The sequence below is a fragment of the Diplodia seriata genome (genome assembly GCF_021436955.1).
Source record: "Diplodia seriata strain FDS-637 chromosome Unknown scaffold_12, whole genome shotgun sequence".
In the NCBI taxonomy this organism is placed as follows: domain Eukaryota; kingdom Fungi; phylum Ascomycota; class Dothideomycetes; order Botryosphaeriales; family Botryosphaeriaceae; genus Diplodia; species Diplodia seriata.
The window spans coordinates 1,154,663-1,172,307 of NW_027117319.1; the positions used below are offsets into that span (position 1 = coordinate 1,154,663).

Sequence of the window (17,645 nt, forward strand, 5' to 3'; positions counted from 1 at the left end):
CATATTCCTGGATATCAACACCACGCCAAGTGGTGAGGAATTCTTCGGAGTAAACACACCAGGCTTGGCAAGACCTCAATATCTACAACAAAATTAAATCATATAGCCGTTCGGTAAGGAACATGATTGATGGTGAGCTTTGGGGATTTTCTACCTCTAATGATGCTAAACCGATAGAACAACAGTATCCAACATCCAGCGCTATGCCCACACCGCCTCAACAAGTCCTCACCATCGCAACGAAACACCACACCCATTGCCCGCCACTCCCCCGCAATCTATCGCTTCGGAGTCTGATCACAAGGGATTACGAAGACGGAAGTCCCTCATTGCCCGCACGAACTGCACCTCCGACTTCGGCAGCGAACACTTGTACGGCTGCTTCCTCCCCGACGCAGAAGTCATTGCGGTCGCGCGCGCTGCAGCTTTCTTAGTCTTGGCCGCTCGAGAAGCCTTGGTCGTTCCCAATTCCTTCGCTGGCAGAGAAGGCTTCCCAGACTTCCGTCTCGGCCTCGTCGACACCGGTTTCCTGGACGCCCGCAGCTTCGGCTGCCGCCGAGAGCCTTTGTAGTCCCCATCATCGCTATCGTCGTCGTCATCGTCGACAAATTCCTCGTCATCGGATGCCTCGTAGTCACCGCCCGCTTCCTCGCCGTCAGCACGGTCCCTTCCCTCATCACCAGCGCTCGCCTCCACGTCACTCTCATCATCATCATCATCATCATCCCCGTCGTCTCGTCCCCGCCCGCCCCCACCACCCTGATGCCACACCCACTCCTCCCACTCGGGCACATCCTGCAACACATGCATCAGCTCCGCGCTAACCAACCTCCTCTCCCTCTTCGTCAACACCGCATCCACCCCGGGCACAAACAGCTTCGCAAGGCCTCCGTACTGCTCATCCCCCAGCCTCTCATTCGAGACTCTCCACATATTCCTCTGCTGCACAACAGCGCGACAAGACCGCGGCAGGTGCGGTGCCGTGTAGAACTGGCCGCCAACAGCCAGACTGGGGTCGGGGGTGAAGACGGCGTGGGGGAAGGCGGGCGGCATGACGAGGGAGTCGCCGGCCCGCAGCTCGAGCTTGGCCCAGCCGCGCGGGTAGTCGGCCGCGTGCAGGTTGTCGGCGCTCTCGAGGAGGCGCACGGTCGACTCGTCGACGGCGCGCGGGAAGTACCAGATCTTGCGGCCGGACAGCATGCTGATCCACGTGTTGCCGCCGCCCGAGTCGATGTGGATGGGGGAGATGGTGTTGGCGGTGGAGGCGATGAAGAATTCGGGGGAGGTGTGTGGGGGGGCGGCGGCTGCACGTGTCGACGTCTTTTCGATGCGGGTACGGAGGTTGTGCTCGGCGATGGCCTGAGGGCAGAAGGTATGCTGTGTCAGGTTCTCCAGGCTGAGGAAGTTCTGCGGGGGGCGGACGTTGGATGTCGGTTCGAAAGCGTCGAACAGGGTCTTCATCTTCGTGCGGATCGTGTTCTCCTCACTCATATCATGCACATCGACGTGGTCGTTGGCATGGGATTCCTTCCGATCAGCCAAGAAACGTTCCAAGTCGAAGCCACCACTGTCGACAAGACTGTAGATGGTTTCGCCAGTGCTGCCCCTGCGAGCCCGGTGAAAGATGGGCTTCCTGAACTCGCCGGCCAGTGCCTTCCTCAAGTCGTCCATGCTGTCTACGGAGATGACGTCAGTGTCACGCGTAAAGTCCTCCTTCAAAACCTTCTCCCACGTCCACTGGTTGAGCCGGCCTCCGTATTGGTCACGCGTCCTGGCCCGCCGCAGTACCTCATCCGACCACGTGTGTGCGTATTCTGCCATTCCATCCAGCTCCTGGAGAAATTTGTACAATTCTTCGCCTTTTGCAGGGTAACGGAACTCGGTGGAATACTCGCCCCACTCCGAACCGCCGTTATCCAACACTTTCCTGAACTTCCTGAGGTACTCCTGAGACAGTCTGTTCAGCTCCTTCTTCTCGTCCTTTGCAGACGAGCGATTTCCGTTCTGGCCACTCTCCGCATCCTGTCTAGGTTGAGCATCCAGCCCAGGTTGCTCGAGTTGTCCAATGTTCTGTGACATCTCCCAGCTCTTTTCAGTAGCTGCGGAAGAAATGGAACCATGCTGCACTGCTGATGTGCTCCTGGGCCGCTTCGATGATGGAGCTTCGATCCGGGGTCCGTCGACCGCCAATGCAGGACGCTTGTTCTTGCTACCCTTCGGACGGCCTCTCTGGCGCTTTGGCTCCGGGTTCTGCTCTGTCGGGGGTATCTTCCGGGCTGCTTCGACTGCTTCTGTAGGAAGTTTCTTCCCGCTGCCCTTGGGACGGCCTCTCTTGGGCTTGGTGGGCTGGCCATGGTCTTCGGTCCCGCCTTCCTCGGAGCGCGTCGGGTATCCCGGGATTCCGATGTTCCCAGGCTCGACCGAGCCGTCGGATCGCTGAGGCTCCTTGCGTAGCCTCTTGCCGATGTTCATGTAATGTTCCCACGACTCCTTGCCTAGTTGTGCAGAAACCGAACTCCGCGGGTTCGAGTGAACAGACGCCCCACGATTCATCTGTGACGTGATCTGCATTGCTTGAGTGGGCTATGACTGTGGCCTGCTCGACTGATCCGTGACCGGCCTGAGTATTTCAGTCGTCTTTGTTCCAAAAATAGAGCTAAGCCAACTGACAAGGGGAATAACGACAAACCGGAAGGCGGAAATGCTAACGCGTAGACAGATAGTCACATCAGTTGCTTGTAACAGAAGACAAAGGAGGCAGGTCCCTCGACGGATTTGTCGATAATGGCAGACAAACGCGACGACCGGTCTTTGTCAGATTGTGACGCGACCGCCCTCCGTCATGATCTGACGGCGCATGCGCCCGAAACCGCTGCACGCTCCCGTCGTAGAGGGCGACAAGAGCCGCACGCAGACATCATCGCGCCCTCATCCGTGTACATCTAAACCACGTTCATCGTTCAACTCGTCCATTCGACAAGCGAATTTCCGGGCACTGCACCGCTGCTGCCCGATGGATGTCGAGGTCGGTACATGGAGCGAAGGCATCAGGCCGCTTTTAGAAAGCCCGCTGCTCTGATGTTTCGACATCCGAGTGTAGGCTGGCTAGTATTTCCCGCGGCCCGGATCGTCTCGTCTTCAATCTTTTTGCTGTACAATTGGAGGCCTCAGAAGCCAGGGTGCGCTGTTTCGCCTGGCCGATTCTCGATCAGGAGGATACGATTCGTTGAGGAACTTGGACCGTGTCTGTCCTGGCCCATAGGGCTGTGCTAAAGCGTAACTCCTTCCACTTTGGACACGTACTTGTAGAAACCTGATTGTGCGGTTTCTTGTTTCTTTCCTTTTTTTTTTTTTTGACGGTACAGTGAACATGTTCGCCAGACTGTTAATGGAGGGTGACAAGACCGCCGCATGCATGTGGACAAAACAACCCGATTTCTACTGGGCGAGAACGGAATTGAGGGAAACCAGGCAGTACGTAGGTATCAATATGTGCTTGCGCCTTTGCGCCTTGAGGACGCTGAAACTAATCCAGAGAGGGCGTGTGGTGATTTCGACGCGCTTCAGGCGGGAGCAAACTGCAGCGGAACCCCTGCCGTCTGAGCGGTCGTGCGGAGAGAGACATCGGTGACTCGTCTTTGTTAGTCTGGGTGACTTTCCCGATGGCATGGATCTCCCCAGCAACGACGGGTGGCAGGCCTGCGGGGCAAACAAAGGATGAAAACAACACCGCACATTCTTCCGCTCAGACAGCTAAAAATGCACCCTAAATTCAACGCGCCTCAGCGACCTCTACCATACAAGCCCAAGGAAACCCCTCACCACAGTTTCCAAACCCTTCCACGAAGCTAGAAAACCCCGCCGCACACTCAAGCCAAACACAAACGATTAAACCCCACCTCCGCACAACCACCCCTACCACGCCCCCACAGCCGCCCTACACCTATCAATTTCCTCCCAGTCAATCCTCTCCGCCCTCTCCACGCGCTCCCAATCCAGATTGCGGTAGTTACCCTCGACCTCCCACAGCCGAAACACCAGCACCGCAACCAAACACACGCACACCACATGATCGCCCGCGCGAGCAAACAGCGCTTTAAACCTCAAGCCCAGCGCCGCGATAGCGCTAGGCTCCTGGACGCCCGCGGTCTCCGTCTCCGTCTCCCTCGTCCTCTTCATCTCCGTCTTCGTCTCCGTGTCGAGGGGCGCTGCTGTTGTTGCAGGCCCCCGCGCCGTCGTCGCAGACCCGAAGATCCTGCACACGACCGCCCGCGCCAGCCCGCAGAAAGCCACGATGCCGCCGACGGGCACCATGGCGATAGCAACAACAGCCGTCCAGACGCCGGCGGCGGCGCGCGTGACGGCCCACACGAAGGTGTCGAGGATGGTGGTGACGATGCGGGCGGCGATGTGGTAGGTGAGGCAGAGGCACTGTTGGGGCGGGTTAGCGGGAACGCTGATCGGTTGGGGAACAGGGGGAGGGGGAGGGGGAAACGCACCATGATGGAGAGCATGAAGATCTGCACGACGTTGTGGGCGTCTTCGTACTCGGTGTTGTCGGGCGCCATGTACCGCCCGAAGACGCCGCGCAGCTCGGCGGTGAGGCTGTCCGACTTGCTGCCGCCGGGCGTGCGGGCGGTCTGCGGCGACTGCGGGAGGGGCATGTTCCAGGGGGACAGGGGGGTGGTGGCGGGCGGGGCGACAACGGTGACAGTCCCTTCGGCCGGGCTCGGGCTGGTGCCGACGGGAGTGGTGGTCTCGTTCCCCGCCGGCTCGACCTGGACTTGCGTCACAGGCGTCTTCGTGCCGTACGGGGAGTCGACGGTTGACCGAGCGGGACTGCTTTCCTCGGTCGCGGTCGACGACGGACGCTTGTCACTTCCACTTCCCGGGACTACGTCCGACGAAGGCTGACTTGGATCGCTACTGCTGCGCGACGCTTCATCTTTGGGAGGGAAGTTCGTTTGTATATTAGACGGATTTCCTGCCTTCTTCGGCAGGGTCTTCCCTGGTCTGTTTGTTTTAGGCGTTACAGGGCTGTAGAGGCCCTCTGACTCTTCGTTGTTCATGGCGGGCGGTAGAGTTGGTTGGTTGCCTTCGATGGTCGAGGAGCTGACTTGCAGTGCTGCGGCTTGTGTTACTGCGGGGTAAAACCAGGGAAACCAGGACACTACAGCCACTTGTAAGAAGGGACGAGATGGAGTAGAGCAGAAGGTAACTGACAAAAGAGAGGGGACGGCGGTGTGCGTGACGAGGAGATGATGATACAAGCCCGGAAGAAATACGGGAGCCTTCTTTAAACGCGCTTGGGGTAATGCTTTCACGGCTCACCTTTGTGAACAAGACAACGCCGTACGGATGCGTCAGAGACGTGCAACTAACAAAGTCGGACAAGAAAAGATGACGCAATTGGGTATCCGTCGACATGCTGAGCTGCTTACGGAGTTTGAATGGCCAAGGAAAATCACTAACACTTGGTATATTGTCATGAAGCCGGCAGCCGAGGTGGACAAAGCCAACAGCTTTCTGCGATGCTTCCGGCTCTAATAGCATTGCTTGCATCTGTCCGATTTGATATGCCCCGTCATAGTTCTGTCTCTTGTATGACCTTCTCTGGCCTGCTTGCTCCCCACTGCGCCCTCGTTTCCAACACAATTATTCATCCATGCATCCGCAGACGGTGCAGTGACCGCGCTTCTTCAGAGTCAGCTCCATCGTCCTGATGACCCCAGATAGGCTGGGACAATGTGCTTCCACAGTCGCATTGGCGGCTGGGATTTCGGCTTTGTTCTTGAAGTCCAAGCGAAACGCACAAAGCACCCTCTCTTAACCATCTGGCTTCTTTGAAGCAGTCAGCAATTCCCGTCTTCGGCGATGCATCGGCCACTGATTGTGTGTCAGAGAAAGAGAGCTGGGCGCACGGCGTTCACCGTTCTGCTCTTGGCCCTGGCTTCGCCGTCTTGGGTGACTTGGCAAGACGGGGAGCCCTGATAGTCTTCCATGCCCATGCAGCCAATTTCAGTGGAGATGTATGTTGTCACTTTTCATCCCCAAGTTTGGTTAGGCGGGAACACGCTGCATGGCGGTGGAGCTTATTTCGTAGACGAGGCTTTAGTGGCGGATTTGGGGCGGGGTGGAGGCGCGACCGAGGAAACCGGTGGTCTGGAATGTGACCAGCAGAGGAGCCATGCAGTAATGTGTCGCGTCGCACTTGCAAACCACAGCCGCGCGTCGGCGGCGCGTAAAATGCAGGTGTTGAGGTGTTGAGAGCGGTTTATCCCGATTGACACGAAAATCGGAGGATGATTGGCCGCACTGGGGCAGGCATGATGGCGAGGAAGAACAGATGCATCACGCAAGGGCTGGGGTACGGCAGGTCGGGCGTCAAATTCCAGCGGATGAGCTGATGCCATGGCAGTGTTGAATCGGTGTGTATCGTGAGATAAGGAACGGTGATTGTGGTACTTATTTTTCCAAGCTGCATCTCCTTCGCTCGGCTGGTCGGATATCGGCAGTGGCACTTCGTCGAGTGGGCTGAGCGCCATGTGCGAGAAGCTTTGACGGAGGAACACAGACACCCAGATTGTCATTGTATCACGGCGCTTAGCATATGCAAGGCCGTTCTTGGTACAATGTAGACACCGCATGACCGGAGTCGCCAACGGAATTGGGATCGCAAAGTAGCCCCAATCTCAGTGTGTGGCACAATTGAGGTTCGGCCCCTTGTATGGCTCAATTTCGCTATTATTTCTTTGTGGTGTCGTAAGTGTTTCCCGCGAGTCGTGGATGCGATCGCAACCCTCTATGTCGCACCAGCCGCTGATCGGCAACGCGAAAATATGCATTCCTCCTTGGATGGGGTTGCACAAGTGCGGCCCAACGTAGCTGCAAGGGGATCATAAACAAACGGAACGCACTTTAGTCCTATGCGTTGAAAAGGTGCGCTACAGATATCAAGAGGATATTTCCCATGTAACCGCAAGCTTCTGAAGACGCCGATAAGCGTTATTGATCATGTTTCGGCTTCGCCCATCACACCCGAAGAAGCAGTCTGCCACATGGCTCAGGCTTTCACACAGCAAAGTCCCTTCGGTTCTACCTCACACAGACGGTCCTCGTAAACCAGGAAAAGATGGAATCGTAGTTCCATATCAGCAGTATGACATGGCCGTCTATCCAGCTTCGGCTTTTAGAGCAAGGTATGCAGTCTCTTCTATTACTCGGCGCAGAAGATAGTCACTAACAAAAGCGGCGTTCAGACGGCCAAGAAGAGCCAATAATGGGTGCTCCCTGTTCCGGACTACTTCTGGTATGTACTACCACAGGCTATGGGTCGTCCCCCGTTGCTACAGCATTTGAGATGCAACATGTAGACCTTGTAATGATGACTGATCCGAAGTGTTTAAAGAAACAGTTGCTGGCGGACCTCCAAGCCAGCGGCCTTTTGCTACCAGCAGTCGCCTATACGAAGGTCCCAGAGCATCGACTGCGTCCAAGACCACGCTCTGTAAGGACTGCAACAAGCCCTCTCCCCCTTTAGAGGCTCTGCAACTTCGCATCGACATTCCTGAGTTCCGCGAAGAGGTTGCACGTCGGTACTGTTTCTGTTTCCCCGAAGCACTGGGTCGCTACATGTTCGACAAGTATGGAAAAAAACCCAAGCAAAATCTACCGAGGGTCAAGCCCCTTGACGACTTCTTTTGGACCTACGAGCGAGAAGAGGGCTTCAAGTACGACCGTAAAGACGCTCCGTCGGTTGCGTTTACGGCGTTGCGTGCGCATATGCATTGGAAGGACGGAGATTCCCACTACGAGTATGCGACATCGAAATACAACTCGGCGCTGCAGGATGAGCTGAAAATCTGGTTCGGCAGCAAGTATGATTTGAAGAATTGGCACGCTCTATGTAGGGCTGTTGGGATCACTCCATTGCCCAGGGGGAGTATGAAGTGTCAGGAGGCGTTGAGTCGGATGTACGTCAATCTCATTGATTTGGTGGAGTGGGCTCGAAAGGAAGAGTATGAACAGAAAATGCTCAGAATGTTTCAGAACGAGGAGGAGACGGGGAGATTCTTCGAAAGCAAAGGGAGATGGTACCCGCGCATTAATTTGGAGGAATATACTCGACAGAAAGAGAATGAACAGAAAACGGTCAGAGTTTTTCGGAGCATTGAGGAGTTGGGGAGATACACCAGGAGCACAGGGAGATGGTTCCCGCGGGTGAACATAAAGAATGCACGGGAGGACGGGGATGGACAGGCGGTGATCAGGCACTTGTTGAGGAAGAACGGCCTCTATTAATCGGCTACGGGGCATATATAGTATGTACGCGTCGGCTATGGAGGTATGAGCAAAATAGCAAAGCTGGGTCGCGCTGGCGCTCGTACTTCATATTGCACAAGGAGATGGAACAGGACTTTGTAGTGCCAAGTGCCAAGGGATGATGCAGCACTGATAGACTCAGAGACTTTACGGGAATGCTTAGCTTCTAATGCCACTCTGCCCGACATGTGTGCTCAGCTAAATCGCACTTCGCATCCCTCTCCGCTACCTCTGGCTGCCCTCCGCCACCTTGCGCCACCGGCCTTCGTGGATGTCGGATAACAGGGCCGAATCACACGGCTCTCTACACTTCCGGCTTTCTCAATTCCCTTTTAGCGCACACATGAGGAGGCAAAACCAGGTCAGACGCAAACAAAGTTCGCTTCAAAAGTCGAAAAAGCGAGCAAGCCCCGCCCCGACTTCATCCTCCCACAACTCCCCTCTCCCACTCCATCTCCTTTACCACCACCACCTCCCCCTTCTCCTCCAGCTCCATTCGATCCGGCCCCTCCTCCCAAGTCTCAACCTCCATCCGCTCCCCCACCTCGCCGTCGCCCACCCACGACCACGACATCCGCTCTCCCGCCTCTCCCGCCTCTCCCCCCTCACCGCCACCACCCCCACCCAACCTTTCCAACATCTCCCCCGCCGTGGCGCGCAGCCCCGGCTCTGTCACCGCCATACCGCTTAAGTACCGAAACTCCGGCCGCGCCACCAACGCCTCCACGACGGACACAACAGCGTGGTGGTCTTCATCTCCGTCATGCGCACGACCGTCGTTGCCAGCTCCACCGCCGCCGCCGTCACCCGCACCATCTTCTGCATCATCCGCGTCGCCGCCGAAAACACTTTCCGGCTGCGCCACCCAGAGGACGGATACAAGTAGCGCCCACACGTCTGCGGGGGGGCCTTGCTGCGGGGAGCGGCGGCGGCATTCGGGGGCCCAGTAGCGGGGGGTGCCGAGGATAGGGGTGCGGGTGGCGGAGGAGGCGAAGGAGGGGGTAGTGGCCCAGGAGGAAAAAGTAGAACGAGGCGAGCGGGACGAGGATGGGGACGAGGGAGTGGTAGTGGTGGTAGCTGGGGAGGAGGTCGGGCATGAGGCGGTGTCGTCCTGATCCGGCCACGGCTTCGCGACGCCGAAATCGGCGAGCTTGAAGACGAAGTCGTCGTCGAGGCGGCGGTACAGCATGTTGGCCGGCTTGACGTCGCGGTGCACCAGGCGCGCCGTCGTCGCGAGGTGGTCGAGCGCCTGCAGCATCTGCCACAGCAGCGCATCGGCGAGATGTAGCCTGTCTGTGCCCGCCGCGGCGCCGCTGATGACGAGGTCGTGGACGTCGCCCGTCATGAGCTCGAGGTCGAGCGAGAGGATGCGGGGTTCTTCTGCCTTCTCGTCGCCCGTCGGCGTGGCGCGGACGTCGTAGTGGAAGCAGGGGAGGATATTGGGCTTTGAGTTGGGTAAGCGGGTTGGTGTGGGTCATGCTTTTGGTGAAGGCGTTTCTGCGTACGTACGTGGTTTAGGAGTCGGTGGATTTCGGCTTCGCGCATGATGAGGACTTCCTCTTTGGTTCCGCGTTTGCTGGGTAGTCGGACTGATTTGACAGCGATGACCTGTCTCAGCTGCAGACTGTAGATGCGCTTGACCTCGCCGGATGTTCCGCTGCCGAGGTAGTCGTCCATGCTGGCTGAGACTGGAAACGGCAACGAGATTCGTGTAGTTGGGCACATAAAAAAAGAGGTGGCTGCTGGTTATAAAGGGAGGGCGCTGCAAAGGGCGCAAACTGCTCGTTTGTATGGAAGATGCTGGGTGGCTCTTATGCATGTTCTAGAATGGAGAGAGTGATTGAAGTCTTTCAGAGAACGTCAGTGTGCTGGACCATGGAAGTTGGCCTGAGACTGTCTGGTCTCGGATCATCTTCTACGCCATGGCACGAAGAAAAAATATCACATCCCAAGTGCTCAGCCGCACCCGGTATAGGACCCTTGCACTTGGGTTAAGCTACTAATATGGGCGAGACCTTGCAGCATCCCGTAGCCAATAATTCCAAGGAGATGGTATTGTAGCCGTCTCTGTCAGAAGTTTACTACTACCGCCACCCGGGGGTGCATACATGCATGTTGGACTCGCGAACTTGGGAATTATAAGTTTTGGGATGCATTTCTCATGTGTAATCAGAAGGCGGACAACGATATACTATCTTATCACTAGTCTGAAAGGGGCACGTTATAGAGCTTTAGCCATCTTCATTTGTCTGATACGACTGTTTTAGAAGATAAACAAAGACACCAGCTGGCCATACACTAATAGTTATATGATCACGGTAGATCCACGATCTGGCGGTACCTGGACTGGACTGGTAGTGCTTGACAATGCAGTTGGGTACAGGCAAGGTATAAGTGCTCTCGTCATCAAAAAAAACTACTGGCATCTCGTCCACCATCTTTCGCAGCATTTAAAACGCCGGATTTTCCTTGACCACCCTCTATGCGGCTCGAACCGCCTCGTGGCGATCATCTACGTCTTTGATCCGCACTGCCCAAGCGACCCATAACACCGATACAAGAAGCTTTCTCACGTGGGCATTATGGCCCTGATGCCAAACCTCGTGCTAGCACTCGGGCGCTGAGAACTGGCGTGTGCCGCGCCTGTCGGAATGGCATGGGAGGGTTGCCTTCGCACTGGAAAAGCCTCCCAGTTTGAAGTTGGTGGCGCTGGAGAGTGGAACGCAGTGTTTGGCAGGGGATGAGTTTGAAAGTTCCGAGGAAGGCGTGGGATACCGATGCCGAAATGATTGCCAAACGCTTCGGAGCCAACGTCCCAGTAGTGCATGTATTCGTGGAACACGTTTGCACCTTGGAAGGCAGCCGCTTCATCACCGGGGGCTTGGGCGCTCGGGCCCTTGACCGGCTTGCCGTTGCAAGGCCACCGCTCCACCGGATAGGGAGTTCAATGCGAGCGGTCATGAATCAGACTAGCGTGCAGAAGCTTAACACATTCATCTTCCGACGCTCTTTGAAACCAACGTCCCAGTAGTGCATGAATTCGTGCAGAACGTTGGCTCCTTGGAATGCGCTGATCCGCGATATATTGCAGCCTCGTCCTCACAACCTTAGGCGCCCCGAAGCTGGAAGAACTTATCGCAGAAGTGCGTTCTAGGTGTTGATCGGGGCGACTCAGGCCCGCCGGTTCCGATACCTCTGGTATTGGGTTCCGGTGGTTCTGTCGGAGATGCTGTACTGTAGAGATCGTCAGGAACGGCCGTGTAGTAGGCCGTTCCAGTGGACCCTTCGGTTCCGACGTATTGGCAGAGCAGGGTTCTGCACTTGTATGTCCAGTAAACGACACCACAGCATCCAGAATGTCCGCGCCCTCCGAGTTGATGTCGTCACCGACGACCGACTGGAACACTCTTGCGACGTTGTTAGGGAAGGTAAGGCCGTCACCAACCTTCCGCGTAGCTTGTCCTTGTATCTGTTGGCCGTCATGTGGGCTAGGGCGACTCGGTTGTTCTCTTTCGCCGCAGGATTGCCGAAAGGGTGGCAGCTGCGAAGTTAAGAATCACATCGCCGCTGCGCGTCGGACGGTCCCCGTTGGTAAGGAGCGATGGGCGATGGTTTTCTATGTGACCACGCAGATATAAGAAGTTTTTTCCATATTTACCTGGAAGATAGATATGTATGTCGTAGTCTACCTGCATTCTGGATCCCCTTGTCCTCCGTAAGGTCTGTTGGCTCTCCAAGTCGTAGCAGCTCCGAGCCCTGTAGATGATCTTACGGATTCGGCATCCGTCGACAACGGTTACTCAGCCGACCAGAGTCCACGATGGAGGTCTCTTAGCTGAATGAAAGTTAGCGCCAATTGCCGACGACATCGATGGGAGACCGGCTTACTTGCTCAACGTCACTTGCAGTGCCGCAACGGAGGTTCCGGTTGGAGCTTACGCTGGAGGCTAAGCTCGAGGCAAACCATGACCTGCGCGATGCAAAGCTTCATAGACTACCGCCAGGTCGAGAGGCTTGCCGGTATCGGTTTGGGCGATACTGGCAGGCTCCAATGGAACCCATCCGAGTACCAGTGCCAGATGGTAGCGTCTCCTGCGCCTGCTTTTCAGCCTGATTGGCTGCGTTCCCTTGCAGCTTATGCTTCTGGTAGCTGATGTTTGGCTGGACATCCCCACGGTAGGCCAGTCAGCACAGGTGTCTTTGGCTGAATATGGAGATTACGGCTACGTAGAGGGTGATATCCACGTCGGGAGGCGATAGGAAGAGCTCCTGATAGATGGTGGCAGGGGGGACAGACATAAGGTTGTAGTGGTCTTGTACTTCACCGTTGGTGAGAATGATGAGTTTGAAGAACCTGGCTGATGTGGAAGAAAAGGTCCTTAAGTATTGAAGGAAGTGATAGCGGGCGGCGCATTCGGGCATACTTATCGCGAGTTGCGCCTCGCGGTCTGTGAACTGTCTCTTGGAGCAAAGGCTCATCCCGGTAGAAGTTTGATTGCATCTGAGTGTTCTCTGGCATCACAATATTTTCGTGTCATCATATGACTTGCCCTGAGAGGCGTGCACCCGCTTCTTGTTGCTGGCTAACAACATTCAAAGTCCGGGTCACTACTACGATAATGTGCTTGAGAAGGTATAGTCAGGATTGTACCCTGTCTGGAGATGGAAGAAGCTCGTGCATTGATCCACAACCAGCGATGTCGGACACCACCAGGCGTTAGCGGCTGTAACAGTCACAATTTAATCACTTGCCGTTGCCCACAAAAAGAACGAAGCCTATCGGTGTAACTGAAAGCAATTACGCTTTCACGGCTCCGCAGGCAGCGGTGATCTAGCGTGTGTCGAACTTCAGGCGCGCAAAAAGGAGAGCGCCCAAGGTCAAGTGCAGGATGAAATCTCGGAAAGCTTCATGCGAGGCATATCATACGGTGGCACATGCTCTGGCTTCATTCAGCTCAGCTCATATTGGTACGACTAGCATCCTCGGCTAGGCATAGTATGCAAAGATATTGAAGGGGCGGAGCTGTAGCTTTCCGCTCCGCTCCGACTGGACCATCACCCGTGTCTTGGTCTTCGCCAACCAATGTCTACCACGCATCTGCGGTGACACCGCTGGCCTTGATCGATCGGGAACGGCAATAATGGGCAGGGGCGGCGTAGCAGCCTCCCGCTCCGCGCCGCAAACTCAACAATACCACTAGGCAGCCTCGCTACGTAGTGCGGATGGTGGAAAGCGGCCGTCCGTGCCGCGCCGTCCATGGTCGGGTATTCTGCGACACGCTCCGACACCACTTCCCAGTGGCAACACGGTCGATTGATGACAAATCGCTCCCCCCATCCAGCCCAGGAAGCAGTCGGTAGGCCGTAAGGACTTTCGCGAAGGAAACCCACGAAACTTACATCACGCTCATCCGGCTTTTCTTCGTAAAATGTCACTTGGTTTCGTCGCAGTCGATCTGCCCACGGTGTGAGGTGTGGGAGTACAACACCAAGCTTGCCGGGGTCGAATCAGGCCCTGATCGACCATGCTCGTACAAAAGGTTCCATCTTCGAAGACCATCGTCACACGGCGCCTGATTTCTTCTCAGATCTCCCAGGTCTCCTGACGCGCCCTCACCCCATCACCGAGAATCTCTGCGGCCTCCGCAACTGGTCGACGAAGACAACCTGGAGAGTTCGGATGGCGTGACGTACGACGCGCTTATCGAGCGGATGAACATCGCGTACAACCGTTAGCTCGACACCCTCCAAACCACTGTTCCCGATCTCAAGACGTTTAAGAACGGGGGAGGTGAGCCCTTCCGCTCGTCCGCCCGCCCGCTCGTCCCTCCCATCCCCATTCCCTCCCCTCGGAACAGCTAAGGTTAACCCTGCCACGTCCACCAGCAAACAGGCAAACTCCACTACCACGGCGAATCCGACCCCTCCGTATCCGCCGGCTCGTCCATCCACTACTTCGACAGCGGTCGCACCATCATGTATCCCCAGCAGGCCTACAACCAATCAGTCGACGCATTGGCCGACTGGTACCGCCTCTTCCTCATCCCGGACTCCGCACACTGCGGCACGAACTCCCTTCAACCCGGTCCCTGGCCCGTCAGCTTGATGGATACCCTCGTCTAGTGGGGGGAGGGCGTCAGCGCTCCTGACCCTCTCAACTCGACTGTTGCCGATGGATCGGAGTTCGCGGGCGAGACCCAGCAGCCGTGCAAGTGGCCGATAAGGCCGGTTTGGGACGAGAACGAGAACGACTCCGTGTATGATTATGCCAGTATTGATTAGAACTCACACCTCCAAGCCCCAACCCTCCATCACCCCCACCAACCGACCCCCCCTCACTCCCCCCCACCCCCACCCTCCCCAGAAAACCGATAGACCACATCCTCCATCCTACCCTCAGCAAAAACATACAACCACCTCAACCCCTCCCCCTCCCCACAAAACACGCCATGCTCCGCATCCCCCGGGATCCACACGACGGTATCCTTGGCGACATCCTTCCTCCTCCCCTCGACCTCGACTTCACCGGCGCCGGATAGCACGTAGTAGATTTCGGCTTGTGTGTGGCGGTGCAGCGCGAGCGAGCCGTTTGCCGGACAGGTCGCAATGCCGGCCGTGAGTGTGTCTGTCGGCGTGTCGGGCGCCGTGAGGAGCGTGTGCCAGGTCGTGTTGCCGCGGGTTGGCTGGGAGGCGAAGGAGGAGGGTGGTTGGGTTTGCTGGATGGAGGGGGAGTGGAGGAAGAGGGGCTCATGCGGAGGTGGTGTTGATGGCTCGGACATGGCGGGCATGGTGTGGTGGCGATGTGGGGGCTGTGGTGAGTGGATCAAAGGCGTTTTCTTGTGATGCTGGATGGTGGGACTTGCGTTGCCACTGGCTGGGTATATGTATTGTATGCTTTGATGATGTCACTGGCATGGACTCGATGGTGGCGTTCTGACCCGCATGCCGTTGGGCGCGCGACTGGCATGGTTTCTATCTGTGAAGTGCGGATATGCAGCCAATTGTTCCAATGACGTATTCGTGGTTGGAGATAGGTAGCGACCCCGCTTTCCGCTCCCTGCTCCCGACAGCCCTACCCATCAACACCAATCATGTATCCAGCTCAACTCCCCCACTCTTGTACATGCGCTAATCCCCTTGTCTCTTTCCTCGGCTCATGTTAACGGAAGAGCCAGGCGGTTTCCCGTTCGCATGGAGCCCGGAAGACTTGCTTCTCAAAGCCGGAGAATATTTCGCCGTCATCGATCCGTTCCGTAATATGTGTATCGCTTGCTATGATGTTTTTGCTCCCGATATGGGTTCATTGGCCATCCACCTATACACATTATGATGATAAAACCTCCAGTATGAACTCCCATCAGCGAAGCCCTCCATCTATGGCAACATCCATTAGCAAACCCCACCAAATCGTGCACGAATAGCCGTCTCGTCGTCGACCTTCTCCGGCAGCACGCGAAGCTGCGTCGTAACATCAAAGTTCGCCTCTTCCGGCTAGCCTCTCGGCCCAAAAACATGCGGGGGATCCGCAGCCAATCCCAAATCTGGCACGAAGTTCGCCCGAGCAATTATTCCACGTCCGGCATGCACTCCAATCCTACATGCTGCCTACGTAGAAGGCGGCTCCGGCCCGCTCGTCCATCATCGTCCCAATCGTGTCAGTCTAAACCCGTGAGGCAAACTGATCACCTGCCAGCGTACTCAGTCTCACGCCAAGCAGAAAGGGGACAACCCGGGGGGACCTTACCTCCACCTGCCCGCGTCCACTTCCTCCTACTTTCCCTCGTCTTCCACCGCCGTCGCCGTCCGTCCAAAATGCCCCTTCGGCACCGGCTTCGCGCGCGTCCTCCTCCGCAACTCGCGGCGCCGCAGCTGCGTGCACGTCAGCAATCCGTCGTCCGCACGTAGTGCAACACTTCAAGTGGGGTGGGTAGGTAAATGGTTCTCACTCACCTTGGCCGCCCTCGCCTCCCGCGCCGCCTTCTCCTCGTCGGCTTCCTCGCCGCGCTCGCGCCGCGCCGCCGCCTCGGCCGCCCGCGCAGCCCAGCCCGCCTCCCATTGCCGGATCGAGTCGGCGTCGGGGATGAGGTGGAGGAGGGTGGGGCGGTGGTGGGGGGTGGTGGGGTGAGGGGATGGCTAATTCGGGGGGAGAGTGGGGTGTTAGTTTACAGTTTTCTTTAATCCACGCATTTGTTGGAGATAGAACAGGGGGAAAGGAGAAACAGAAGCTAGGGCGGAGCGTACGGTGTCATCGTCGATGTCATCGGCGTTTATCACGTGTCGCAGCGGCGAGGGGCCGGGTGGTGTCCAGTTGAGAATGCGGGCCCGACAGCTGGGGCGGGAGCGAGGACGACTGCGGAGGTGGTGCATTGTTGCAGTAGTGTGGGGGTTGGCGTTTTGGACGGCGTTTGTATGGCTGTGGGTTGCGTTGGAGAAGCTAGCGGCTTGGGAGGTGAGTACGGGTGACAGCGGGGTAGGGTTGGTTGGTCGGTGGGTTAGGGTGCGTGGCTGTTTGTTTTGCTTCCGTCGTGCTTGTACTTCTGGGACGCTATCGTTGCCGCCTATGTTGCCCGGGGTTACGCTGCGAATGGTTGGATGGGTGGGACCGGGGTGCGGGCGCTTGTGGTACGGGACAGCAGCTGAGTGGAAAAATTGTTTTGGCAGCGCTTGTCGAGACTATAGGAAAGGATGATCTGGCGGTGGGACTAAGATGGCTCGACTCGATTGTGAATGATAACCCCAGATGTGTCTAGCTCCTGAGGGTGTGTTATGCGCCGGTCTTGGAGGTAATAGCGTGAAGCCATGTAGGCGTTTCTTTTGGCGAATTTGTTCATATTTTACACCGTCAGCATTGCTATCTTGATAGTATCCCAAAGTATAATCTCCAGAATACAATTACATGAAAACACTTTTGTCCACATTTAACACCGCGCGCTAATTGTCTGAGTATGCAAACACAGATATGGATAAGCGGGGAAGGAATGGCATTATGAGCCTAAAGAGTTTCCACGAAACATAATACAAGCAGGTACGGCGTACCTAGTAGTGCTGGTGTCGCATTCCACACCGGGAAAACACTTGGCGTAGTAGGTGTCACGCTGTCATGAAATGACAGATCCGCTGAAAATTGAAAACTCCGTTATAACATGACAAGCCGATGACACAACGAGCAATCTGTAATAAAATTACGACGGTCTTTTACGAATACTTCGGTCGCTACAAACGTAACTGGAAGTGGTAATATGTACGCAGGTCATAGCCGCAGCGAGGCTTTAAACAACCGAAGTAGAGACAATTGTCCGAATATATGGTTGAATATTACCGAC

The 17,645-nt window shown here is 56.4% G+C and overlaps 2 protein-coding genes across 2 annotated transcripts; both read right to left on the reverse strand.

Annotated features, from left to right (window-relative positions):
- Positions 1–297: 297 nt before the first annotated feature.
- On the reverse strand, positions 298–2,553 carry SLS55_010455 (uncharacterized protein; the record flags this gene model as incomplete). The annotated part of the gene is made up of 2 exons (XM_066781837.1): positions 298–2,495; positions 2,547–2,553. The coding sequence occupies 2 exons, from the start codon at positions 2,551–2,553 to the stop codon at positions 298–300; spliced, it is 2,205 nt and encodes a 734-aa protein (XP_066628120.1).
- Positions 2,554–8,743: 6,190 nt separating this feature from the next.
- SLS55_010456 (uncharacterized protein) lies at positions 8,744–9,999 on the reverse strand (the record flags this gene model as incomplete). The annotated part of the gene is made up of 2 exons (XM_066781838.1): positions 8,744–9,766; positions 9,832–9,999. 2 exons carry the CDS (start codon positions 9,997–9,999, stop codon positions 8,744–8,746), a joined length of 1,191 nt encoding a protein of 396 aa, XP_066628121.1.
- Positions 10,000–17,645: the final 7,646 nt, after the last annotated feature.